The sequence below is a fragment of the Elgaria multicarinata genome, chromosome 11 (assembly GCF_023053635.1).
Source record: "Elgaria multicarinata webbii isolate HBS135686 ecotype San Diego chromosome 11, rElgMul1.1.pri, whole genome shotgun sequence".
Classification (NCBI taxonomy): domain Eukaryota; kingdom Metazoa; phylum Chordata; class Lepidosauria; order Squamata; family Anguidae; genus Elgaria; species Elgaria multicarinata.
In genome coordinates, this window is record NC_086181.1 from 39,205,031 (window position 1) to 39,228,353 (window position 23,323).

Consider the following 23,323-nt stretch of genomic DNA (forward strand, 5'->3'; position numbering starts at 1 on the left):
TACCATATCAGTTTGATGAGATGACTGCATCAATGGGTCAAAGATTCTAATTTGGAAAAGATTCTAATTTGGGGGGGGTTGTAGTTAACAGAGCCCATCCTAGAGGTCATTTTGGCTCAATCTAAAGTTGCCACATAGTTGTTGTTCCACTGCAGAACAGCAAAAAGTTGTGCAACATTTGACAAATTTGTTTGCTTCACCAACAGTGATAGTGGAGATACAACACAGAGTTCAAAGTTATTATTATCAATAATTATTATCTGTAATTATTGGAGTTATTGTAATGAATTCACCAGGTCAAACCTCCAGCGGTTTTAAGAAGGCAGTAGAAAAAGAAATTTGATATTCAATTTATTACTTATTTATTTATTTATTTATTACATTTTTATACCGCCCAATAGCCAAAGCTCTCTGGGCGGTTCACAAAAATTAAAACCATGAAGAGAATAAAAACAACCAATAAATTTAAAACACACATACAAAATACAATATAAAAAGCACAACCAGAATAAAACCACGCAGCAAAAATTAATATATGTTAAAATATGAGATTAAAACAGCAAAATTTAAATTTAAGTTAAATTAGGTGTTAAAATACTGAGAAAATAAAAAGGTCTTCATCTGGCCATGGAAAGAAAACAATGTAGATGCCAAGCGAACCTCTCTGGGGAGCTCGTTCCACAACCAGGGTGCCACAGCAGAGAAAGCCCTCCTCCTAGTCTTAAATGGGTATAAAAAACTAGACCTTGTCATTCACAGCTTAGAACTGTCACTTGAGGCACAGGTGAACTCAGTGGCAAAGAGCACCTTTTATCAGCTCAGGCTGATATACCAGCTGCACCCTTATCTGGACAGAGATAGCTTAGCTACAGTTATCCATGCTCTGATAACCTCTCGTTTGGATTACTGCAATGCGTTATACGTGGGGCTGCCTTTGAAAACGGTCCGGAAACTTCAACTGGTGCAAAACAGGGCAGCAAGGTTATTAACAGGGACTGGCCGGCGAGATCACATTACGCCAGTCCTTTTACAACTTCATTGGCTGCCAGTCCAGGTCCGGGCCCAATTCAAAGTGCTGGTATTAACATTTAAAGCCCTAAACGGTTTGGGGCCAGGTTATCTGAAGGAACGCCTCCTCCCATATGTACCTACCCGGACCTTAAGATCATCTACAGGGAGCCTTCTCCGTGAGCCCCTGCCAAAGGAAGTGAGGCAGGTGGCTACTAGGAGGAGGGCTTTCTCCGCTGTGGCACCCCGGTTGTGGAACGAGCTCCCCAGAGAGGTCCGCTTGGCGCCTACACTGTACTGCTTTCGTCGCCAGCTGAAGACCTTTTTATTCACTCAGTATTTTAACACTTAATTTTAACTTAAATTTAAATTTTACTGTTTTAACTCTGTATTTTAATCCTATATCAACTTTGCTGTGTGGTTTTATCCTGGTTGCGCTTTTTATACTGTATTTCGTAATTGTGTTTTAAACTGTTGGGTGTTTTACTGTGGTTTTAATTTTTGTGAACCGCCCAGAGAGCTTCGGCTATTGGGCGGTATAAAAATGTAATAAATAAATAAATAAATAAATAAAATTAGGGAATAGAGCCAGCCAGGAAGTTCTCACTCTGAACTCTTTCCCCTTTGTCATATAGATCAGGCTTCAAAGCAGTGACTTTCAATGGACTCTGCAACACTTGAAGATAATGTAGGGTAATTTCTAACCCTAACGAGGGCATGGGCAGAACTAGCAGACACCTAAACTCAATTTGTTTGAGAGAAGCTGGTGGGAGAGATTAGTCTAAACAGGGACGTGGGAGAGGTGTTTGCCAGCCAGATGACGACGACTGTGATGATGATGATGACAATGATGATGACAACTGTGATGATGATGACGATGACTGTGATGGTGCTCCCACTCATGGAAATCGAAGTGCAAACTCTGAAATGCACTGGAAATGACCCTCTTCGTATTCCACATGAATGGTACCAGGCGGGTGAACTCCAAGTTGGTGGGATCGCATCTCATGTTCATTACATGTTCCCTTCCATTTGGTTCAACAAGCACCCTTCTGAGGAAACAATTACACTCCCATTGTAAGAAATCCCATAGAAATCCCTTCTCTTTGATTACAATTTAAGTATGTTCCATATTTTTGTGATTGCTAATTGCTTTCAGTACTTGAAAAAATTTTGTGAGACGCCCAGAGAGCTTTGGCTATTGGGTGGTATAAAAATGTAATAAATACATAATAAAATAAATAAAAAGGGGCCACATTAGTAGTAGTAATATTGTAACAAAAGAATGGAACAAAGGAACCATATTTATAACAGGACAAACTATTTGGCCATTTAGCATATGACTGATGTGTTGTGTTTCCTCAAATGTCTCCTCCAAATGGCAATTAAGCTTAGAAAATCACCCATTAGTGCCAAGGAAAACTTTTCTTCTAGGATTAATGTTTTGTGCAGGACACGGAATAATGGGCTCAAGTTAAAGGAAGCCAGATTCTAGCTGGACATCAGGAAAAACTTCCTGACTGTTAGATTAGTGCGACTGTGGAATCAGTTACCTAGGGAGGTTGCGGGCTCTCCCACACTAGAGGTATTCAAGAGGCAGCTGGTCAACCATCTGTCAGGGATGCTTTAGGGTGGATTCCTGCATTGAGCAGGATGGTTGGACTCAATGGCCTTGTAGGCCCCTTCCAACTCTGCTATTCTATGATTCTATGATTCTATATATATATTAAATGGATACTGTTGTTTTTATACCATTTTTATGTTTCTGATGGGTTTTTAAATACTTTTTAATGTTTACTATTTTTAACTGTTGTAAACTGCCCAGAGAACTTCAGCTGTGGGGCAGTATATAAATGTAATAAATACATAAATATGGGTGGGAGCGATTTTCCTCCAGGAAGGAAAGGGTGAGAGTAAGGGGACAGAGTGAGCTTCAGAGGGAGAAATAGAGATGGGGGTTTCCCTCCAAGAAGGTTAAACCTTCTGGGCAGGTAGTCCTTCTCTAGGCACTTCAAGTATGTTTTAGATCCTGGTCATGTGTCTGTGCATGTGTGGTCTGGCACCTCCTGATCATTACATGTCCTGGATCTACACTACAGCTTTAAAATGGTTTATAACAGTAATGACAACTGCTGGGACCCAGGACACACTCCATATAAAGTTTTCAAACTGATTTCAAAGTGTCATAACTGGCACTGGATTGTGAAGCGCAGAGAGGTGGGACATAGTGTGGGGCTTCCTAGTCTAGTCTGTTTGTGTCTTCCTCTGTTTGCATATGTGTATGTGCTGGCATTTGGAGGAAAAGCCAAACGCTGCACCACACAGAGAGACAACCCTAGAAAGTGCACAGCAGAGAAAAGGAACAAGAGGCTCCCTCCTTCTACTCCTCCATGCCTCTGCTGCCCCTTCTCCTTCATACTTCTAGGCTCCCTCTGTCTCCACCATGGTGTCCTTCTCCTTCTTCTGATCCTCACCCACAAGCTAATGGAAGAATTCATTGTATTGGGGCTGATTTGGATGTGAAATTAATTGGCTGAATTTGCTTTCTTTGGAATTTCACTAAATCCCAGTAATCATTTCTAAATTTCCATATATAAAAAATAAATTAGCATATGTATTTATCTCTAACATTTACATACAGCTCCACATCTTGACAGATTCCAGAGTGATAAAAAGATAAAAAGAACCTCCTTAGGGACCTCATTCCACAGCTGGGGTGCCACAGCAGAGAAGGCCCTCCTCCTGGTAGCCACCTGCCTCACTTCCTTTGGCAGGTGCTAATGGAGAAGGACCCCTGAGGATGACCTTAGTGTCTAAGCAGGTACATATGGGAGGAGGCATTCCTTCAGATAGCCTGGCCCCAAGCTGTTTAGGGCTTTAAACCTTAATACCAGCACTTTGAATTGGGCCTGGACCTGGACTGGCAGCCAATGAAGCTGGAAGAGGACTAATTTAATAATTTATCATGTTATAGATTTCCATGTTTCAGATTTGAGTCACAAAATATGGGAAAACATTTGCCAGGGGTCTCCTATGGGGAACACAGGACTGTCCCTTACATGATTGGACTGCAAACACCAAAACTAGCACAAAACTTTGGCACCAGATTGGAGTGGATCTGAGAATGTGGGTTTTTTTCTCATTCACCAGACCACATCTAAGGGTATGTTATTTTTGAGCTTCATGAGGTGGCACAAAACCTGGGATTTGTGGCACAAAATGGCACAAAACTAGCACAAAACTTTGGCACTGGTTTAGAGTGGATCTGAGAATGTGAAGATTTTGTCATTCTCCAGACCCAGGGTGACCATATGACCAGATTTGCCTGGATTTGTCCAGGTTTTTGGTGACAAATCAAGGAGAGGGAAGGGAAATACAGATTTTTCCAATCTTCCCCAGCCAAAGACCAGCTCTAATGGGAATTAACAAAAATGCTTATAACTCCATCATTTTTAAAGATAAAGACATGAAACTTGGCATGACAGTAGCTCTTAGGAAGGGCTTTAGTCATACCAAATTTGAAACAGATCCGTTCATCCATTGATTTTTTAAGGATTTTTTTAATAATTGAGGTTTTAAAATTATTATTTTAAAAATTGTCATTTTTAAAGATAAAGACATGAAACTTGGCATGGTGGTAGCTCTTAGGAAGAGATTTAGCCATACCAAATTTGAAACAGATCTGTTCATCCATTGATTTTTTAGGAATTTTTTAATAATTGAGGTTTTAAAATTATTTTGTAGAACAGATTTGTCTTAAATGTGTGCTGTAAAATCAGATATGTGACCAAGGCTATGTTCGGGTGGGCACGCCCCCTTGGTACTAGACATGCCCCCTTGGGAGCCGACCATGTTGTCCTCCTTTTTGGTTCCCAAAATATGGTCACCCTATCCAGACCACACTGAACCGGTGTGACATTTTCACAGTTTGGTTGGTGGCACAAACTCGGGATTTGCAACACAAAACGGCACAAAAGTAGCACAAAACTTTGGCATATGTTTGGAAAAGATTCTAATTTGGGGAGTTCATAGTTAACAGAGCCCATCCTAGAGGTCACTTTGGTTCAATCTGAAGTTGCCACATAATCATTGTTTCACAGTTGAGCAACTGAAAGTTGTTGCAACATTTCACAAACTTGTTTGCTTCACCGGTAGTGATTGTGGATATACCACTGAGAGTCCAAAGTTATTATCTCCACTGTAATTATTGGAGTTACTGTAATTAACTCATCAGGTCAAACCTCCAATGGTTTTAAGAAGGCAGTAGAGAAAGAAATTTGACATTCAAGTCTTAAATGGGTATAAAAAACTCGTCATTCACAGCTTAGATTAGGGAATAGAGTCAGCCTGGAAGCTCTCACTCTGAACTCTTTCCCCTTTGTCATATAGGTCAGGCTTCAAAGCACTGATTTTAGTGAACACTGTAACAATTGAGGATAACATAGGGTAATTTCTAACCTTGAGTGTATGGGCAGAACTAGCCAAAACCTAAACTCAGTTTGTTTGAGAGAAGCTGGTGGAAGAGATGAGTCTGAAGAGAGACATGGGAGAGGCGAATGCAAGGTGGATGTTTGCCACCCAGATGACGGTGACTGTGATGACGATGACTATGATGGTGCTTCCACTCATGGCAATCGAAGTGCAAACTCTGAAATGCACTGGAAATGACCCTCTTCCTATTCCACATGAATGGTACCAGGCAGGGGAACTCCTTGTTGGTGGGATTGCATCTCATGTTCATTACATGCTGTCTTATATTTTGTTCGACAAGCATCCTTCTGAGGAAACAATTGCATTCCCATTGTAAGAAATCCCATAGAATGAGCTTTGATTACACTTTAAGTGACTGCTAATTGCTTTCATTATTTGAAAAAGGGACCACATTATAATTAGTAGTAGAAGTAGAAGTAGTAGTAGTATTATTATTTTTAAAAAAAAACAGAACACAGGAGCCTGATTTATAACAGGACAAACTATTTGGCCATTTAGCATATGACTGACATGCTATGGCTCCTCAAAATGTCTCCTCCAAATGGCAATTAAGCTTAGAAAATGACCCATTAGTGCCAAGGAAAACTTTTCTTCTAGGATTAATTATATGAGGTGGGAGCAATTTTCCTCCAGGAAGGAAAGGGTGAGTGATAGTAGGGGGACAGAGTGAGCTTTAAAGAGAGAAGTAGAGATGGTGGGGGTTCCCTCCTAGAAGGTTAAACCTTCTCGGCAGGTAGTCCTTCTCCAGGCACTTCAAGTATATTTTAGATCCTGGTCATGTGTCTGTGTATGTGTGGTCTGGCTCCTCCTGATCATTACATGTCCTGGATCTACACTACAGCTTTAAAAAGTAGTGACAACTGCTGGGGCCCAGGGTACACGCCATATACAGTTTTCAAATTGTTTTCAAAGAGTGATATCTGACCCTGGATTATGGTGCATGGAGAGGTGGGACATAGTGTGGGTCTTCCTAGTCTATTCTGTTTGTGTCTTCCTCCGTTTGCATATGTGTATGTGCTGGCATTTGGAGGAAAAGCCACATCCCCCATGCAGAGAAAGGGAACAGAGAGAGTCCCCTTTTCCCACTCCTCCATGCCTCTGCTGCCTCTTCTCCTTCCTACTTCTAGACTTCCTCTGTCTCCACCATGGTGTCCTTCTTCTTCTTCTGTTCCCCACCCACAAACCTGCCCTGCTTGTTCCTTCCAGCGAACCCTCCCCACTTCCATCCTTTTTCTAATCTTCTTCTCTGCTCCTCTGCCACACTCTCCAGCCCTCAGCCCTCCAACCAACCAAGCAGCACCAAGCAGAATTGTGCCCCACATAACCCACATTATTTTATTTGAAATTTAGTTTATTTGGGTAATGATGATGGCTAAATAGGGTAATTAGTTAAAGGGGGAATCATTAAATGTTGGATCAGGATGTGGGTATGAGTTAGAAATCAATTGGGGAATCTCCATTATGGTGTAAATGTTGCAATTTTGGGGTGTCGGTTTGGGTATAGGTGGGTCTGAGGGACAGAGGGAGGGATGGAGAGACAGAGGAAGGGCTCATAAAAAAACCTACCATCCAGTGTCTTTTCTGCATTTTTCACACCATTGCAAATTCATTTAAATTGAAGAGGAACTACTGATTTGGGCAAAGTTTAAGTTAATGGAAGAATTCATTGTATTTGGGCTGATTTGGATGGGAAATTAATTGGTTGAATTTGCTTTCTGTGGAATTTCACTAAATCCCAATAACCATTTCTAAATTTCCATATATAAATATTAATTATATACAGCTCCACAACTTGACAGATTCCAGAGTGATGAAGAATAAAAGAGAGAGAGAAATAAGATATGAAAATTTAGCATATTAAAATTTGTTACTTTAAAAAAAAGATATATTATTATTATTATTATTATTATTATTTATATAGCACCATCAATCAGTCCAGGAAATTAAAAAAAAATGTTGTCATGAGGTGGCAACACACTGTGTTGATGCTTGCCTGACCTCCAGATGCAGAGAATTCCACAGAAAGGGGGCCACCACACTGAAGGCCCTTTTCCAGGCAGATTGCAATCTGGTCATAGGTCCATGCAGATCCACCAGGAGCATGCATTCTGATGACCTCCATGATCAGGCAGATTGACAAGGGAGAAGGCACACACTCAAAGATCTTGGTTGTTTAGGGCCCTGTAACCCATTACCAAAACCTTAAAACTGGCCTAGTAGTAAATTGGCAACCACTGTAATTCCCTCAGCAAAGGAGTTGCATGCAGAAAAGTGAAGCTACTGCACTAGGCACTAGCTCCAGCTTCCAAAACAGCCTTATTTTTTTTCCAAAGTGGCATTCTATTGGCCTGGATTCTGAATCTTTTGGATGTGTAGCAATGTTCCTGCTAGCAGCACAATCCAGGAAGTGTAAGCCAGGAAGTGTTTCCAATAAGTCTTGGTCATGACTATCTTTGCTAGATTAGGCCCTCTCCTTACAGTCAGTGACTAAATTCACAGCAGAATTCTTCAATGAATCTATAGCAGGACACTTTATCTGCAGCGTGCTGACAAAGTTCTACCAGCACATCTTGGCCTTGGTGTTTGCCATTAACGAGATCAATGGGAATCCCGAGATCTTGCCCAATGTTACTCTTGGATTCCAGATCTATGACATCTATTCTGATTCAAAGATGACCTACCGTACCAGCCTGGATCTACTCTTCAAATCACGGAAGATGGTACCCAACTATAAATGTGGCTTCCACAAAAATCCTATAGGAGTCATTGGTGGACTGGGTGCTGATATCTCTTCATGCATGGCACATGTCTTTGGTCTTTACAAGATTCCACAGGTAGGATCTCAGGATGTGGTCTTCCCCACCCACCCACCCACTCACCCCACACACACATTCCCTAGTCCTTGTCTAGGATCCCCTGAGGATGGTGAACATCATGGGAAGAAGTAAAGAAGGCTACATGTGGGGGTGATGAAGCGTTTCTGGATGACATAGTCAGGTATCTTGGAGAGCTAATGTGCACCCATAGGTATCATGTTGCCAACCTCTGCTATGTACTGATCTGGGAATACGTCCCATTTAATTTATTTCAGTTAATCTTACCTGTGAGTACACACAAATAGTATTTTACTTTTTCATTTCAATGTTATACCCAGTTGTGTGGGTGGAAGCCCCATTGAACTGAATGTGACTGGCTAATATTGTATTGTTAAATGTATTTTATGAATCTATATAAGTTACTTAGGAGTATCTTCATAAGAATTTTATGGCTAAAGAAGACCTCAGACTCATTCCCACTTCTCTCTCTCTCTCTCCCTTATGTTTCTTTCTTTAGTTTTCATATGGTTCATTTGAAACAGCAGTGAGTGATGCATCCCGTTTCCCTTCCTTTTACCGCATGGTCCCCAATGAAGTCCTTCAGTACCACGGAATTGTCGAACTGCTTCAGCATTTTGGGTGGAAATGGGTTGGGCTCATTACTACAGATAATGAAGCTGGAGAACGTTTCTTGCAGACCATGGAGTCAATGTTTTCTCAAAATGGAATTTGTTCAGAATTCACAGATAGACTCGAAGCAAATTTTCGGTTCCTTGATGTGACAGACATGCTCAATATTGCCCTGAGTCATCTTCCGATTTTCATGGAGAAAAAAGCCACTGCAGTTGTTATATATGGGGAAAGTACAACTGTTCTGTGGTTGACTTCTATTATATTACTAATAACAGTTTTTCCTCTAATGGAGCATAAGTATAAAAGGACATCCCTTTCAAGGAAAGTTTGGATTACAACAGCACAAATTGATTTGATTTTACATATCATTCAAAAGTCCTTTGATGTTCAAATGTATCATGGTGCAATTTCCTTCACAATTCATTCCAAAGAGGTACCCGGTTTCCAAAAATTTCTTCAGCTTATCAAACCTTCTGGGGCAAAAGCAGATGGTTTTATCAAAGATTTTTGGGAGCAAGCTTTTGAGTGTGAAATACCAAATTCTGATGCAAGAAGAGAAAACAATGAAACATGTACTGGGCAGGAATCGCTGCAGAGCCTAACTTCGCCTTTCTTTGAAATGAGCATGACGGGGCACAGTTACAATATCTACAATGCTGTCTATGCTGTGGCACATGCCTTACACAACACTTACATATCTCTGTCCAACAACAGACCAATGGACAAAGGGAGGAAGCTGGAACCTCAGTATGTTAGACCCTGGCAGGTAATAATAATAATAATAATAATAATAATAATAATAATAATAATAATAATAATAATTCTATTTATTACCCACCAATCCCTCTGGATTGAGGCACGGAACAAAACCAAATACAAAACATCATAAAATACATAGAACTGTGTGGGGTGGACTGTAAGGGAGAAGGCAATCCCAGGGGTAACTGGTACCCAAAAAATGTAGGGCTTTAAAGGTTATAACCAACATTTTATACTTTATACTATAACCTCAGAACTACACAGTCGTGTAACCTGCAGTACTCAGTATGGTATTGAGCACGCAATATCTATAGAACCTGAACACCCACCTCTTGTCTGGCTCATCTTCTTTAATTTCTGCCTTCCATCGAAAACTTTTGCTGTCATACAACCATGTTTAGAAACTTATTTCCCTTCCACAATTTCATTTGCAAGTTTTCTCAACACCAAATGATGACAGATTTTTTGTGATTTGCCTTGGTTTCCCCATTGAGCAGGGTGTTCGATTTGATGGCCTTATAAGCCCCTTCCATTTCTATGATTCTCTGAAATATAAAATGGTTTCTGTTGTAGAGGGAAATAATCTCAATTCATCAACACAGTTACCCCAAATACAGTACACTCTCTTTGATTCTCTTTCTCTCTCCACCTAGCTCCACTCCTTGATTCAAAAGATCTGCTTCAACAACAGCGCCGAAGGTGAAATTATGTTTAATGAACAAGGGGAATTAGAAGGCGGATTTGATGTTACAAACTTGATCACTTTCCCAAATAACTCCTATACCAGGGTCAAAGTGGGAAGGCTGGATCCTCATGCTTCTCCAGGCAATGTATTGACCATTACTGAGGACAAAATCAATTGGCAGATAAATTTGACTCAGGTTGGAAAATAGTAATTTCACTCAGATATTAATATTGATTGCTATCCAATGAAATATGAAGGGCAATATATGTAAAGATAACAAGGGAAGCATTTCTTCAGAAGAAGCAAAACAAAATACTTTAACCTTATCCTTAAATGTTTTTATTGCATTTTAGTGTAGTTGTTTTGTGTATACCTTTGTTTGTATGTATTATATGTGGTGTAAAGATTGTGTTTGTGATGTTTAAAATAATAAAATAAAGAAAACTCAAAAAAAGATGAAGCATAATTATATCTGAAGTTCACTGGAATTCTGTCTTGTGTTTTTAAGCAGGGTGTTTAAAAAAGAAGAAAATTAATAAAATTAATAAATCGGTGGATATTGTCGTGTTTTTCAGAAAGCTTTTGCTTTTGATGGAAGACAAATGACAAGGCTTTCTAGGTAACCTACAAAGCTTTTGTTAAGCAGAAAACATCTCTTCCACCTGAAGAGAGTCTAATCTCTTGGAAACTTCCCTCTAAGCAAAACTATGCAAACTAAGCAAGACAATTGTCTGACCAAGGAGAACAGGAAGCCCCTTCCCAAACACACGTAACTTCAGAGAGCTTGGTGTGGAGGCAGGTTCTGGTGCAATCCTAGTTGGACCAACTTTCTCATGCCTTCCTTCCACTCTGTGCATTTTAGCATCCAGCAAACTTTAGCATCAGCTAGCTTGTCGGGGCACTCTCTTCCAGAAGAAAGCTCACTTCCCACTGAGTGTGTAGGATTTGGCCTTGAGGAGATAAGCTCTGGAGAGGGCTGACTCCCAGCTGGTGAATCGACCATGAGAGCTTCCTCCCCACTTGTACAGGTTGGCTGGTATCTGGCACCATCTACTCTAGGTCCGAATCTGATTCTGATTGATTACCTGATTACCTTCTCCCAAAACAGGGGCAGTAGGGTTAGACATGACAGGTATTCCAGTGGAGACAAGCAATGATAATGAAAAGGCAATATCCATATCCAAAAAGGAGATTTCAGACTAGCATGGAACACAACAGAGAATAAATAAGTGAATCCTCCATCTCTTTCTTGTACAATCTGAGACACATATCTAGTTACTGGACTTACTTTGAATGCTAAGCTCATTATACAATTGATAGAGCTAATTAAGGAAAGTCTACTTGACTAGAGTTTGTATGAGGCTTTGTACATCAGGTTCTAGACTACAAATGTTCTGGAGTCATATAATATTTAAAACAAGTATTCCTCCCACAGAACATATCATCTGTGCACTTCCACAACCAATATTCCATGTCCTTGGACTTGCTGTTTATTAACAGAACCACTGATATGAGTTTGTCTTCCCAAACATGCTCTTAATACTAAGCTCTTGCAATGTTTTTGGACAGGTGCCACCACTTTCTCTTTGCAATGACCCCTGCCACCCAGGTTACAGCAAGAAAAAGAAGGAGGGAGTGAAATTTTGCTGCCATGATTGTACTTCATGTCCAGATGGGATGTTCTCAAATCAGAAAGGTATTGTTTTGTTAAGCTTTGTTAAACTTTTGTTAAGTTTTGTTAAGCTTTTATTTTAAAAAAAGAAACTCTCCTGCAAGATCTGTAGTCAATTACATTCTGGAAGGTTTTGGAAAACTATGGCATTGTGTATTCTTACTGTTCATACATTAACTTGATAGATATAATTTCATTGGTATTTGCTCTTGGCCATCTTGAGGAAAACAATTTCAAAAACACAAGAAATACAAACACAAAAACTACAAATACAAAAACACAAATACAAACTACTTCACCTCTATCCGCAGCTCCCCCGACCCGATTCGAATCCGCACTTAGCACAGGCGGATCAGGTCGCTTCGCTCCTGATTCAGGGATCTGAATCAGAGTGGAGCACAGCCTTAATTTTAAGCTGCTTTGACATTCTTCTCTCCTTCAAGCTCATGTCACCCTTCACTGTCTAGTCCTCTCATCACTCCCAAACGTTCAACTATGTAGGAGAAGTAGCTACATTCTCCATTCAGCAACTACTCCTGTTAATTTCAGAGGTTTGTTTCATCATATTTATTAAAGGGAAATACTCAGAGACTTTTAAAGCAGAGTACATTCCATACATCACATGACTTGTATGGATGTAAAACTGGGTATGTATGAACTATTAGCTAACATAAGATAAAAGAGCTCGAAGGAAAGGTGAATTGCTAGGATGGGATGGAACAAAAATGATTGCTCCTACATGAAAGAGATTGCTTGTAGAGCGATACCGTGTATCATCAAAATCGCTGTTGGCCGCGGATTTATGGACTAGTGCTGTAATTATTGTGTTACATAGAATTCATGATTTTAAGAGAAGGACAAAGACAAAGAGGGGACAGGAGCAGGCAGAAGTAACATCGGGGCCTGCTCCTGCTGGACTCTCCCCCCCCCCCACAGGGCAAACTGCCATCTTGGCCCTGTGGGGAAGAAGAAGGACCGAGGGGACAGGAGCAGGCAGAAGTAACATCGGGGCCTGCTCCTGCTGGACTCTTCCCCCCCACACACAGGGCAAACTGCCATCTTGGCCCTGTGGGGAAGAAGAAGGACCGAGGGGACAGGAGCAGGCAGAAGTAACATCGGGGCCTGCTCCTGCTGGACTCTTCCCACACACACACACAGGGCAAACTGCCATCTTGGCCCTGTGGGGAAGAAGAAGGACCGAGGGGACAGGAGCAGGCAGAAGTAACATCGGGGCCTGGGCCTGCTCCTGCTGGACTCTCTCTCTCTCTCTCTCTCTCTCTCTCTCTCTCTCTCTCTCTCTCTCTTTCTCTCTCTTTCTTTCTCTCTCCTCCCTCCCTCCCTCCTTGACTCCTTCTCCTTGTGTATCATGTCTTTATTAGATTGTAAGCCTGAGGGCAGGGACTGTCCTTTTTTTGGTAAGTGTAAGCCGCTCCGAGAGCCTTTTTTGGCTGAGGAGCGGGGTATAAGTATGATAAATAAATAAATAAAGACCACCAGAACACCACATTTCATTCATGGAGGGAATAAAATGTACAAAATTTAATACAAACCAGATAAATTAAAAATAAAAGTATTTTTTTTTTTAGATAGAAGCACTCATGGTTCCAAATTTTACATCCAATGGATGATTTTTTTAAAAAAGTGCTCTATTTCGAGGGGCCAGACACATTTTGACCAGGAAGTCTTCTTCAGTGGCCAAACATCTGGCATGGAAAGATATGGAAATACAAACAGTATTCATTAGTGTCTTAGGGAAGGTGTTCTTATTTTTATTTTTATTTTTTGCATATACAACAATGATCTTTACACCTACCTAAGCTTGTATGCACAGGAAAAATTTATCAAATGAGGCTGACTGCTTTATATCATTATGAAATAAAGTCATTAGCATACAGATTGAAATACAAAATAAAAATTCTGGTTATAATATTACTAACACACATTTAGAAAAACAAGTACAAATGACATTTCAATTTCAGTCATGCCTCAACTGTAGTACGCTGTAAAACAAAGAAACCATAGGATAAGGCGTCTCAGAGGAAACTCAGTTTATATTGCCAGTGGGCCTAGTACTAATCATTAACACCAGCTGTATTTTCAAAGTAGAGAAAGATACTTTAAAGAGATATCCCACATTTGTAGATACATCGTAACCTCTTCTAAGACACCAAAGATATAGAAACGAATTTGACAAATGTAGTTAAAACCACGATGAACAATTAAGTAAGACCAGAGACTACATAACAGTGTAAAAAATAGGGGTGTGCTCTGCTCCGATTCAGATCCCCAAATCAGCAGCGGAGCAACCCAATACAAATCCGCTAAAGGTTCGCCTCGATCCAGAGCTCTGGATGCAGGTAAGTGGGGGGTAAGGGGGCTTACCTGGCACCGCCGCCATGGTCCGTGCAGCAATGGACGGCAGAGCCAGGTAACGGGAGAGAGGGACTTATTCATTCCCCATTTTGTCCCCGCTTCCCCACTTAACTGCCTCCGCTGTCTGCCACAGAGGCAAGTAAGTGGGGAAGGGGGCAAAATAGGGGCCAAATCTCAATCTGGTCCTCTGCATCTCACTCCATGGAGCAGGTCGGGGTAGGGTCGGATCGACCTGAACCAGTTTGGGACCAATCCGAAAGTTCTGGATTGGGCCACAAAGCTGTTCAGGGGGTCCGTGCAGATTCCAATAAAAATACCTATGTCCCTACTTTATTACAAAGCATGGGACCTATTGCATTCTTCATTTAGGCCATTTGGCAATGTTGTTTGGAGCAGTGGTCCCCAACCTTTTTGGCACCAGGGACCGGTTTCATGGAAGATAAATTTCCCATGGACTAGGGGAGGGTGAGGTGTTAGGAAGGCACCAAGGGGTGGGCCGCCCCTTTCTTGCCAGCTGCAGCCACCACCCCTCCCTCCTCCTCCCTCTAAGCATCAGCCCAAACTGCAAACTGCTCTGCATTCGGAGGGCCGACGGCGCCACGCGCCTCCAGCCCACCTATGCGCAAGGCCTGCTCCTGCCTGCAAGCAGTGGCAGTGGCCAGGGTTGCGCACGCCTGGTTCCCAAGAGGGAGGAGTGGAGCTGCAGCAGCTTCCCAACCCCCGCTGACACACCAGGGTGCTGCTCTCCCACAGTGGCTCTGAGAGATGCTGGAGTGGGGTGGCAATGGCTTTGCTTCGGCTGGGTGGGCGCCCAGCTGAAGCGAAGCCAGGACGCTGGCACGGGCGGGCAGCTTTGGAATGGCACGCCTGAAAGTCTCCCCGCCCCCCCCACCCCACCCTACCCCAGGATCCTAGCTTTGCTTCGGCTGGGCAGGCAAAATGGCGCCCCGCGCCCAGGTATGCTGTGGTGGGGGTGGGGGTGGGTGGGTGAAAGCAGATCACCTGCGCGGCCCGGTTCCTAACAGGCCATGGACAGGTACCGATGTGTGGATCGGGGGTTGGGGACCACTGGTTTTGAGCATAAAGAGCCAGAATAGTTCGCTCTTTTTCAATCTGTTTTCCAGATCCAACCAGCTCCTCCAATGCCCAGAATTTCAGATCCTTCTCACAGTGTCCCAGTTCAATCAAATGTCTCGCCATGGGGGCATGCAGTCTATAGTTTCTAATACAGCTTTTGTGCTCGCAAACTCTCATTTTTATCTTCCTGGTTCTCATTCCAAAATACAGAAGTTTGCAAGGACACTGGATTGCATAAATAACCCCCCTTCAGTCACAACTATAGAAATTCCTTAGAATAAATTTCTTACATCCTTTGGATTTACACATTTCACAGACACTACAGTGATGACACGAGAAGTTACTTTTGATTCTCTGGTATAAAATGAGACCTCGTTTCACCTGAAGGTGATGGGGACCAATAGATAAGTTAATTTTTTTTGCACATTTATGAACAAAGACGGTTTGGTTCCACAACCAAGTATGTCCACCAGAAAATCCCAGTGATTAATTGTGGGCTTTTGTATTAACACATTAAAGCCATTATAGGTCAAATTCTGTTAAACCTAGGACATTTTTGTTTGTGCATTCATGTAAAGAATACCAGAACTTATCAATGGCATTTCTTTTGATGCATCTCAAAAAAAAATTGAAAATGACCATGGAGAATAATAAAAGACACTCAGGGAGGCCATTCATAGTCATGACAATATATTTGTTGCTTATTAAACTGACATACTTGTTTTTAAAAAAATTTCAGACATGGAAACTTGTGTCAGTTGTCCGGAAGGTCACTACCCAAACAAGTTCCAAGACGAATGCATTCCTAAGATTCCAAATTTCCTAGCTTTTGAAGAAACATTAGCCATCATTTCCATTTCTTCAGGACTTCTGTTGTCTCTGATCACAGCTCTGGTGCTTGGCATTTTCATTAGTCAACGGGACACAGCCATGGTCAAAGCAAACAATCAAAGCCTCACCTACACTCTTCTCATCTCCCTCCTCTTGTGTTTCCTCTGTTCCTTCCTGTTCATCGGAAAGCCTAAGAAGGTCACCTGCCTTCTTCGACAAACTGCTTTTGGCATTGTCTTCTCTGTGTCGCTCTCAACCATCTTGGCAAAAACTGTGTCAGTGGTTTTGGCATTCGTGGCTACAAAACCAGGATCATGGATGAGGAAGTGGGTGGGGAAAAGATTGGCATACTCCATTGTCCTCTCCTGCTCCAATATTCAAGCAGGTATCTGTGTTCTATGGCTGGCAATGTCTCCTCCATTCCCAGATATAGACATGACCTCAATGATGGAAGAAATTGTACTACTATGTAACGAAGGTTCTGTCCTCATGTTCTATTGTGTTTTGGGTTACATGGGTCTGCTGGCCATTGTCAGCTTCACTGTGGCCTTCCTGGCCAGGAAGTTGCCTGATAGTTTTAATGAAGCCAAGTTCATCACCTTCAGCATGTTGGTCTTTTGCAGTGTTTGGGTGTCCTTTGTTCCAACCTATCTCAGTGCAAGAGGAAAGTACATGGTGGCTGTGGAGATCTTCTCCATCTTGGCCTCCAGTGCTGGGTTACTCAGCTGCATCTTTTTCCCCAAATGCTACATAATTGTGGTGAGACCTGAGTTGAATAACAGAGAGCAGCTAATGCGAAGAAAGATGTAAATAATAGAGTTCATCCTTTCATTAATCTTCTTTGCAACCTACAAGAACATAAAATGGTGTAAATGAATTATGACTGAAAAGCCTTTCTAAATTTACCAATTCAGTCTTTTTCTTCCCCTATACAAATATTTATAACTAACAATTAACCACTCCATTTGGCTATTTATTCTCCTTAAATTTATGATAAATAATAAAAAAATTGAATGTAGCTATGATGATTTCTTTGTGACATGCGTATTTAATAAACATCACAACCTGTTTTCAATGTCTGAGGAAACAGCCCCTCTAGAGCTGTGGCTATTTGGAAGAAGAAGAGAACGTCTCAAAAACCTTTCACCTAAGTGGCCCCTTCTTTTGCTTCTGCCACAGGACAGGTTGTAGTTGATGTTGTAGAGCTGGCCCAGAAACAGGAACATACTGTCAATGATGTTACACTTACTCCAGTCAAGGAAGCTCGTAGTCTTGGCTTTATATTTGATTCCTCGCTCTCTTTATTATTATTATTTATTTATATAGCACCATCGATGTACATGGTGCTGTACAGATAACACAGTAAATAGCAAGACCCTGCCGCATAGGCTTACAATCTAGTAAAGTTGTAGTAAGCAATAAGAAGGGAAAGAGAATGCAAACAGGCACAGGGAAGTGTAAACAGGCACCGGGAAGGGTGAAGCTAACAGTATAGAGTCAGAACAAACTCAAAGTTTAAAAGCTATAGGGAAAAGAAAAGTTTTTAGCTGTGTTTTAAAAGCTGTGATTGAGTTGGTAGTTCTCAGGTGTTCTGGAAGAGCATTCCAGGCATGAGGGGCAGCAGAGGAAAATGGACGAAGCCGAGCAAGGGAAGTAGAGACCCTTGGGCAGGCAAGAAGCATGGCAGTAGATAAATCCTGCCATTTTTTCCTGTATAATATTGCCAGGATTCGATCATTTTTGTCTGTCTCTTCTGCCAAGACGCTTGTTCATGCACTGGTTATCTCTCGGCTGGACTACTGCAACCTACTTCTCTCCGGCCTTCCTTCTTCTCACATAAGTCCGTTGGTTTCTGTCCACCACTCTGCCGCTAAGGTCATCTTCCCGGCTCGCCGCTCTGACCATGTTACTTCACTCCTGAAATCTCTTCATTGGCTTCCAATTCACTTCAGAATCCAATATAAACTTCTCCTGTTGACCTTCAAAGCTTTTCACGGTCTAGCTCCTCCCTATCTCTCCTCTCTCATCTCACACTATTGCCCCGCTCGTGCTCTTCACTCCTCTGATGCCATGTTTCTCGCCTGCCCAAGGGTCTCTACTTCCCTTGCTCGGCTTCGTCCATTTTCTTCTGCCACCCCTTACGCCTGGAACGCTCTTCCAGAACATTTGAGATCTACAAGCTCAATCGCAGCTTTTAAAGCTCAGCTAAAAACCTTCTCTTTCCTAAAGCTTTTATAACTTGATGTTGTTTGGACTTTATACTATTAGTTTTACCCTACCCTGTGCCTGTTTACCCTACCCGGTGCCTGTCTGCATTCTCTTCCCCTCCTTATTGTTTTACCATGATTTAATTAGAATGTAAGCCTATGCGGCATGGTCATGCTATTTACTGTTTTACTCTGTACAGCACCATGTACATTGATGGTGCTATATAAATAAATAAATAAATAATAATAATAATAATAATAATAATAATAATAATAATAATAATAATATACAAGAATAGAACATGGGAAACTTCAGGAACTTTGTCCAGATGGTGGAGCATCACCATCATGCTCCCAGGAAGGGAAAGCAGAGTTGAGAGCTCTGGACACAATGCAGAAAGGAGCTCTATACAAAGGGAAATGACTGATAGGATGACAGATATGCTACAGTGATGGCTATCCAAGTAAGGACAGTGGATGGGCATGGGAAATGGGACCAAGCCAAGAGTATGCAAAGGAGTAGGTTGGATTGTTTACCATATCAGTCTGATGAGATGACTGCAGCAAGGGGGCAAGACCAACCCTACCATTGGGCAAAGTGAAACAACTGTCTTAGGGAGCAGGTGCTTAAATGGAGGCCTTAGCTATCCTTCTGTCATCAGCGGGGTGTTTTCCCAGTTCTGATGTCAAAACAGGATTCATCTGCCTATCTTATATGCCTAATTACACGAAACAGGGAAGCTCCATTAATTCATTTGCCTCAGGTAGCAAAATGTCCTTCACCAGCTGTGCAGGGGAGGACAGGGGGAAATCTGCTTCTGGAGAAGTTGAAAAATGCTATAGCTGCCCTGTTGATATATACCTACTCATCCGAGCATTGATCTTTATCTACTCAGCTCCTTGGGAGTGTCATTTGAGAGCTTTCAAGATCAGCACCATACTGTCAGTCTGTACCCCTGAATCACTGGGGAAACCTAAAGGGTAGGGTGAATCCAACACTAGAGCTCACTGTGGGTCAATCTGAAGTGACCTCACAGTTATTGTTCCATTCCAGAACAGCAGAAAACTATTGTAACATATGACAAATTTGTTTGCTTCACCGGTAGTGATAGTCGAGATACCACACAGAGTTCAGAGTTATTATTCTCCCTGTAATTATTAGAGTTACTGTAATTAATTCCCCAGGTCAAATCTCCAGTGGTTTTAAGAAAGCAGTAGAGAAGGAAATTTAACATTCAAGTCTTAAATGGGTATAAAAAACTCTACTATGTCATTCACAGCATAGATTAGGGACTAGGCTTCACCCTCTGAACACTTTCCCTTTTGTCATATAGAGCAGGCTTCAAAGCAGTGACTTTCAGTGGGCACTGCAACATGTGAGGATATCATAGGCTAATTTCTAACTTTAAGAAGTGTATGGGCAGAACCGGGAACCATCTATACTGAGCTTGTTTGAATGAAGCTAATTGTCAAGATGAGTCTGCAGAGAGACATGGGAGAGGTGAATGCAAGATGGATGTTTACCAGCCAGATGATGGTGACTATGATGGTGCTCTCACACAGGGCAATGGAAGTGCAAACTCTGAAATGCACAGGAAATGACCCTCTTCATATTCCACATGAATGGTACCAGGCGGGTGAACTCCTTGTTGGTGGGACTGCATCTCTCGTTCATTACATGTTCCCTTACATTTTGTTTGACAAGCACCCTTCTCAGGAAGCCCTTACCTTCCCATTGTAAGGACTCCCATAAAGCGATATTTAATTACAGCTTAATTATATTCCATGTTTCTGTGACTGCAAGTTACTTTCATCACTTGAAAAAGGTGGCATTATTATTATTATTAGTAGTAGTAGTAGTGGTATTTTTTTTAATAAAAAATGGTATATAGGAATCTGATTTATAACAGGATAAAATATTTGTTTGGTTATTCTATAACTGATGTTTCCACAAAATAGAAATTAAGGTTAGAAAAGCACCCATAGGTCTCAAGGAAAACTTTTCTTTAAAATTTAAGAATGCATAGCCACGCATCCTTATTTAAGGTTCAACAGGGTGGAGGCATTCTACCATGATAACAGGGAAATTGGGCAGTTGGTCATTCTAATTAAAAATGTTTCACCCATCTTAGAAAATGTACATGTGCCAGAAAAAAATGTTGGCTTTACATAACCTGAAAATTTCTAAAAGATTAGTGAAAGATTGTGGGAAGGAGGAACGTTTTAAAGTAGAAAACGGAGGTGTACTCCTTATGCCAAAGTGTTTGTTTAAAAAAAAACCTGCTTGTTTTAGTCCACCCTTTGTGATCATATGAGGGCTTACCTAAATAAAATCCTGATGATTTCCTTTTCCTTTGACCTTACATTTGATGGAATCACTTTTTAAAAATATTCAATTTTCTTTTTAAAAATATTTTTTTTACTGCCAAAGAAAGCCTATGGAAGCTAATAACACAGCACTTGGAACATTGACAGGGAGGAGGGGATTACTGACATCTGGATTAAAAGCAGAAGCAGGAAGCAGCACCTATGAATTTCTGGGTGGGTGAGTGAATGTATGTGAAGAAGCAATCCCCTCAACATGACCAGACCAGACCTCCAGGAAGCTATGGAAGTAAAACTTTAGTTCATAAGTAGGCCTTTCCTTGAAGGCACAGAGTTTGGCCACTTGAAGTCTGAGAAGCAGACTCAGTGTAATTCTTGCTTCCCTTTTGAGAGAAGAAGAGTCCTCTTTTCTCTTTTGGAACATGTTTTACTTTGGCTTTGAGACTATTTTGGAGCTATTTAATAAAGATACAGGTAATAAAGATAATATAATACAGGTATAAAGATAATATTTATAAAGATACAGGGCTCCTGTATCTTTAACAGTTGCATAGAAAAGGGAATTTCAGCAGATGTCATTTGTATATATGGAGAACCTGATGAAATTCCCTCTTCATCACAACAGTTAAAGCTGCAGGAGCTATACTAGAGTGACCAGATTTAAAAGAAAGCCAGGGAGTTCCAGAAAAACATCTATTTCTGTTTTATTGACTACTCTAAAGCCTTTGACTGTGTGGATCATAACAAACTGTGGCAAGTTCTTGGTGGTATGGGGATACCAAGTCATCTGGTCTGCCTCCTGAGGAATCTGTATAACGAACAAGTAGCAACGGTAAGAACAGACCACGGAACAACGGACTGGTTTAAGATTGGGAAAGGAGTACGGCAGGGTTGTATACTCTCACCTTATCTATTCAACTTGTATGCAGAACACATCATGCGACGTGCTGGGCTTGACGAATCCAAGGCTGGAGTTAAAATTGCAGGAAGAAACATTAACAATCTCAGATATGCAGATGACACCACTTTGATGGCTGAAAGCGAGGAGGAGCTGAGGAGCCTTATGACAAAGGTGAAAGAAGAAAGTGCAAAAGCCGGGTTGCAGTTAAACCTCAAAAAAACCAAGATTATGGCAACTAGCTTGATTGATAACTGGCAAATAGAGGGAGAAAACGTGGAGGCAGTGACAGACTTTGTATTTCTGGGCGCAAAGATTACTGCAGACGCTGACTGCAGCCAGGAAATCAGAAGACGTTTACTTCTTGGGAGGAGAGCAATGACAAATCTCGATAAAATAGTTAAGAGCAGAGACACCACACTGACAACAAAGGTCCGCATAGTTAAAGCAATGGTATTCCCCGTAGTAACCTATGGCTGCGAGAGCTGGACCATAAGGAAAGCTGAGCGAAGGAAGATAGACGCTTTTGAACTGTGGTGCTGGAGGAAAATTCTGAGAGTGCCTTGGACTGCAAGAAGATCAAACCAGTCCATACTCCAGGAAATAAAGCCAGACTGCTCACTTGAGGGAATGGTATTAAAGGCAAAACTGAAGTACTTTGGCCACATAATGAGAAGACAGGATACCCTGGAGAAGAGGCTGATGCTAGGGAAAGTGGAAGGCAAAAGGAAGAGGGGCCGACCAAGGGCAAGATGGATGGATGATATTCTGGCGGTGACAGACTTGACCTTGGGGGAGCTAGGGGTGGCGACAGCCGACAGAAAGCTCTGGCGTGGGCTGGTCCATGAAGTCACGAAGAGTCGGAAACGACTGAACGAATAAACAACAACAACAGAGCACCTGCAGCTTTAACTGTGGCGATGAAGAGGAAATTTCACCAGGTTCCCCATATATACAAATGACACCTGCTGAAATTCCCTTTTCAATACAACTGTTAAAGATACAGGAGCCCTGTCCTCCTTTTCATATGGTCACCCTATGTGAACTGGAAATCACTTGGTGTGAATCTCCATTGTGTTGCAAATGTTGCCATTTTTAGGTGTGAATCTGTGTGTGAGAGAGAGAGGGGGAAGAGATCATGAAAAAAACCTACAAGCTACTCTCTTTGGGGCATTTTTCACACCAATGCAAATATTAGTTTAAATTGAAGGGGAAATACTGATTTGGGCAAAGTGAAAGCAATGGAAAATTAATTGTATTTGACGTGATTTGGATGAGAAATTAATTGGCTCTGTTTGCTTTCTGTGGAATTTCAATAAATCTAGGTAATCACTTCTAAACTTGCATATATAGATAAAATTAGCATGTTTTTAATTTATTTATCTACTACATTGATCTACTATCAACATCTAGTTTCCAGAGTGGTGAAGAATGGAAGATATAAGGGTTCATCTACACCAAGCAGGATATTCCACTATAAAAGCAGTATGAAAGCAGCATATAAAAGGCCGGAGCCACACTAATGCTTTACAGCAGTACAGACGTGTA

The 23,323-nt window shown here is 41.5% G+C and overlaps 1 protein-coding gene across 1 annotated transcript; it reads left to right on the top strand.

Moving 5' to 3' along the window:
- Positions 1-8,895: 8,895 nt before the first annotated feature.
- Positions 8,896-17,155, top strand: LOC134405826 (vomeronasal type-2 receptor 26-like). The gene is made up of 4 exons (XM_063137078.1): positions 8,896-9,714; positions 10,361-10,588; positions 11,962-12,088; positions 16,254-17,155. The coding sequence occupies exons 1-4, from the start codon at positions 8,896-8,898 to the stop codon at positions 17,153-17,155; spliced, it is 2,076 nt and encodes a 691-aa protein (XP_062993148.1).
- Positions 17,156-23,323: the final 6,168 nt, after the last annotated feature.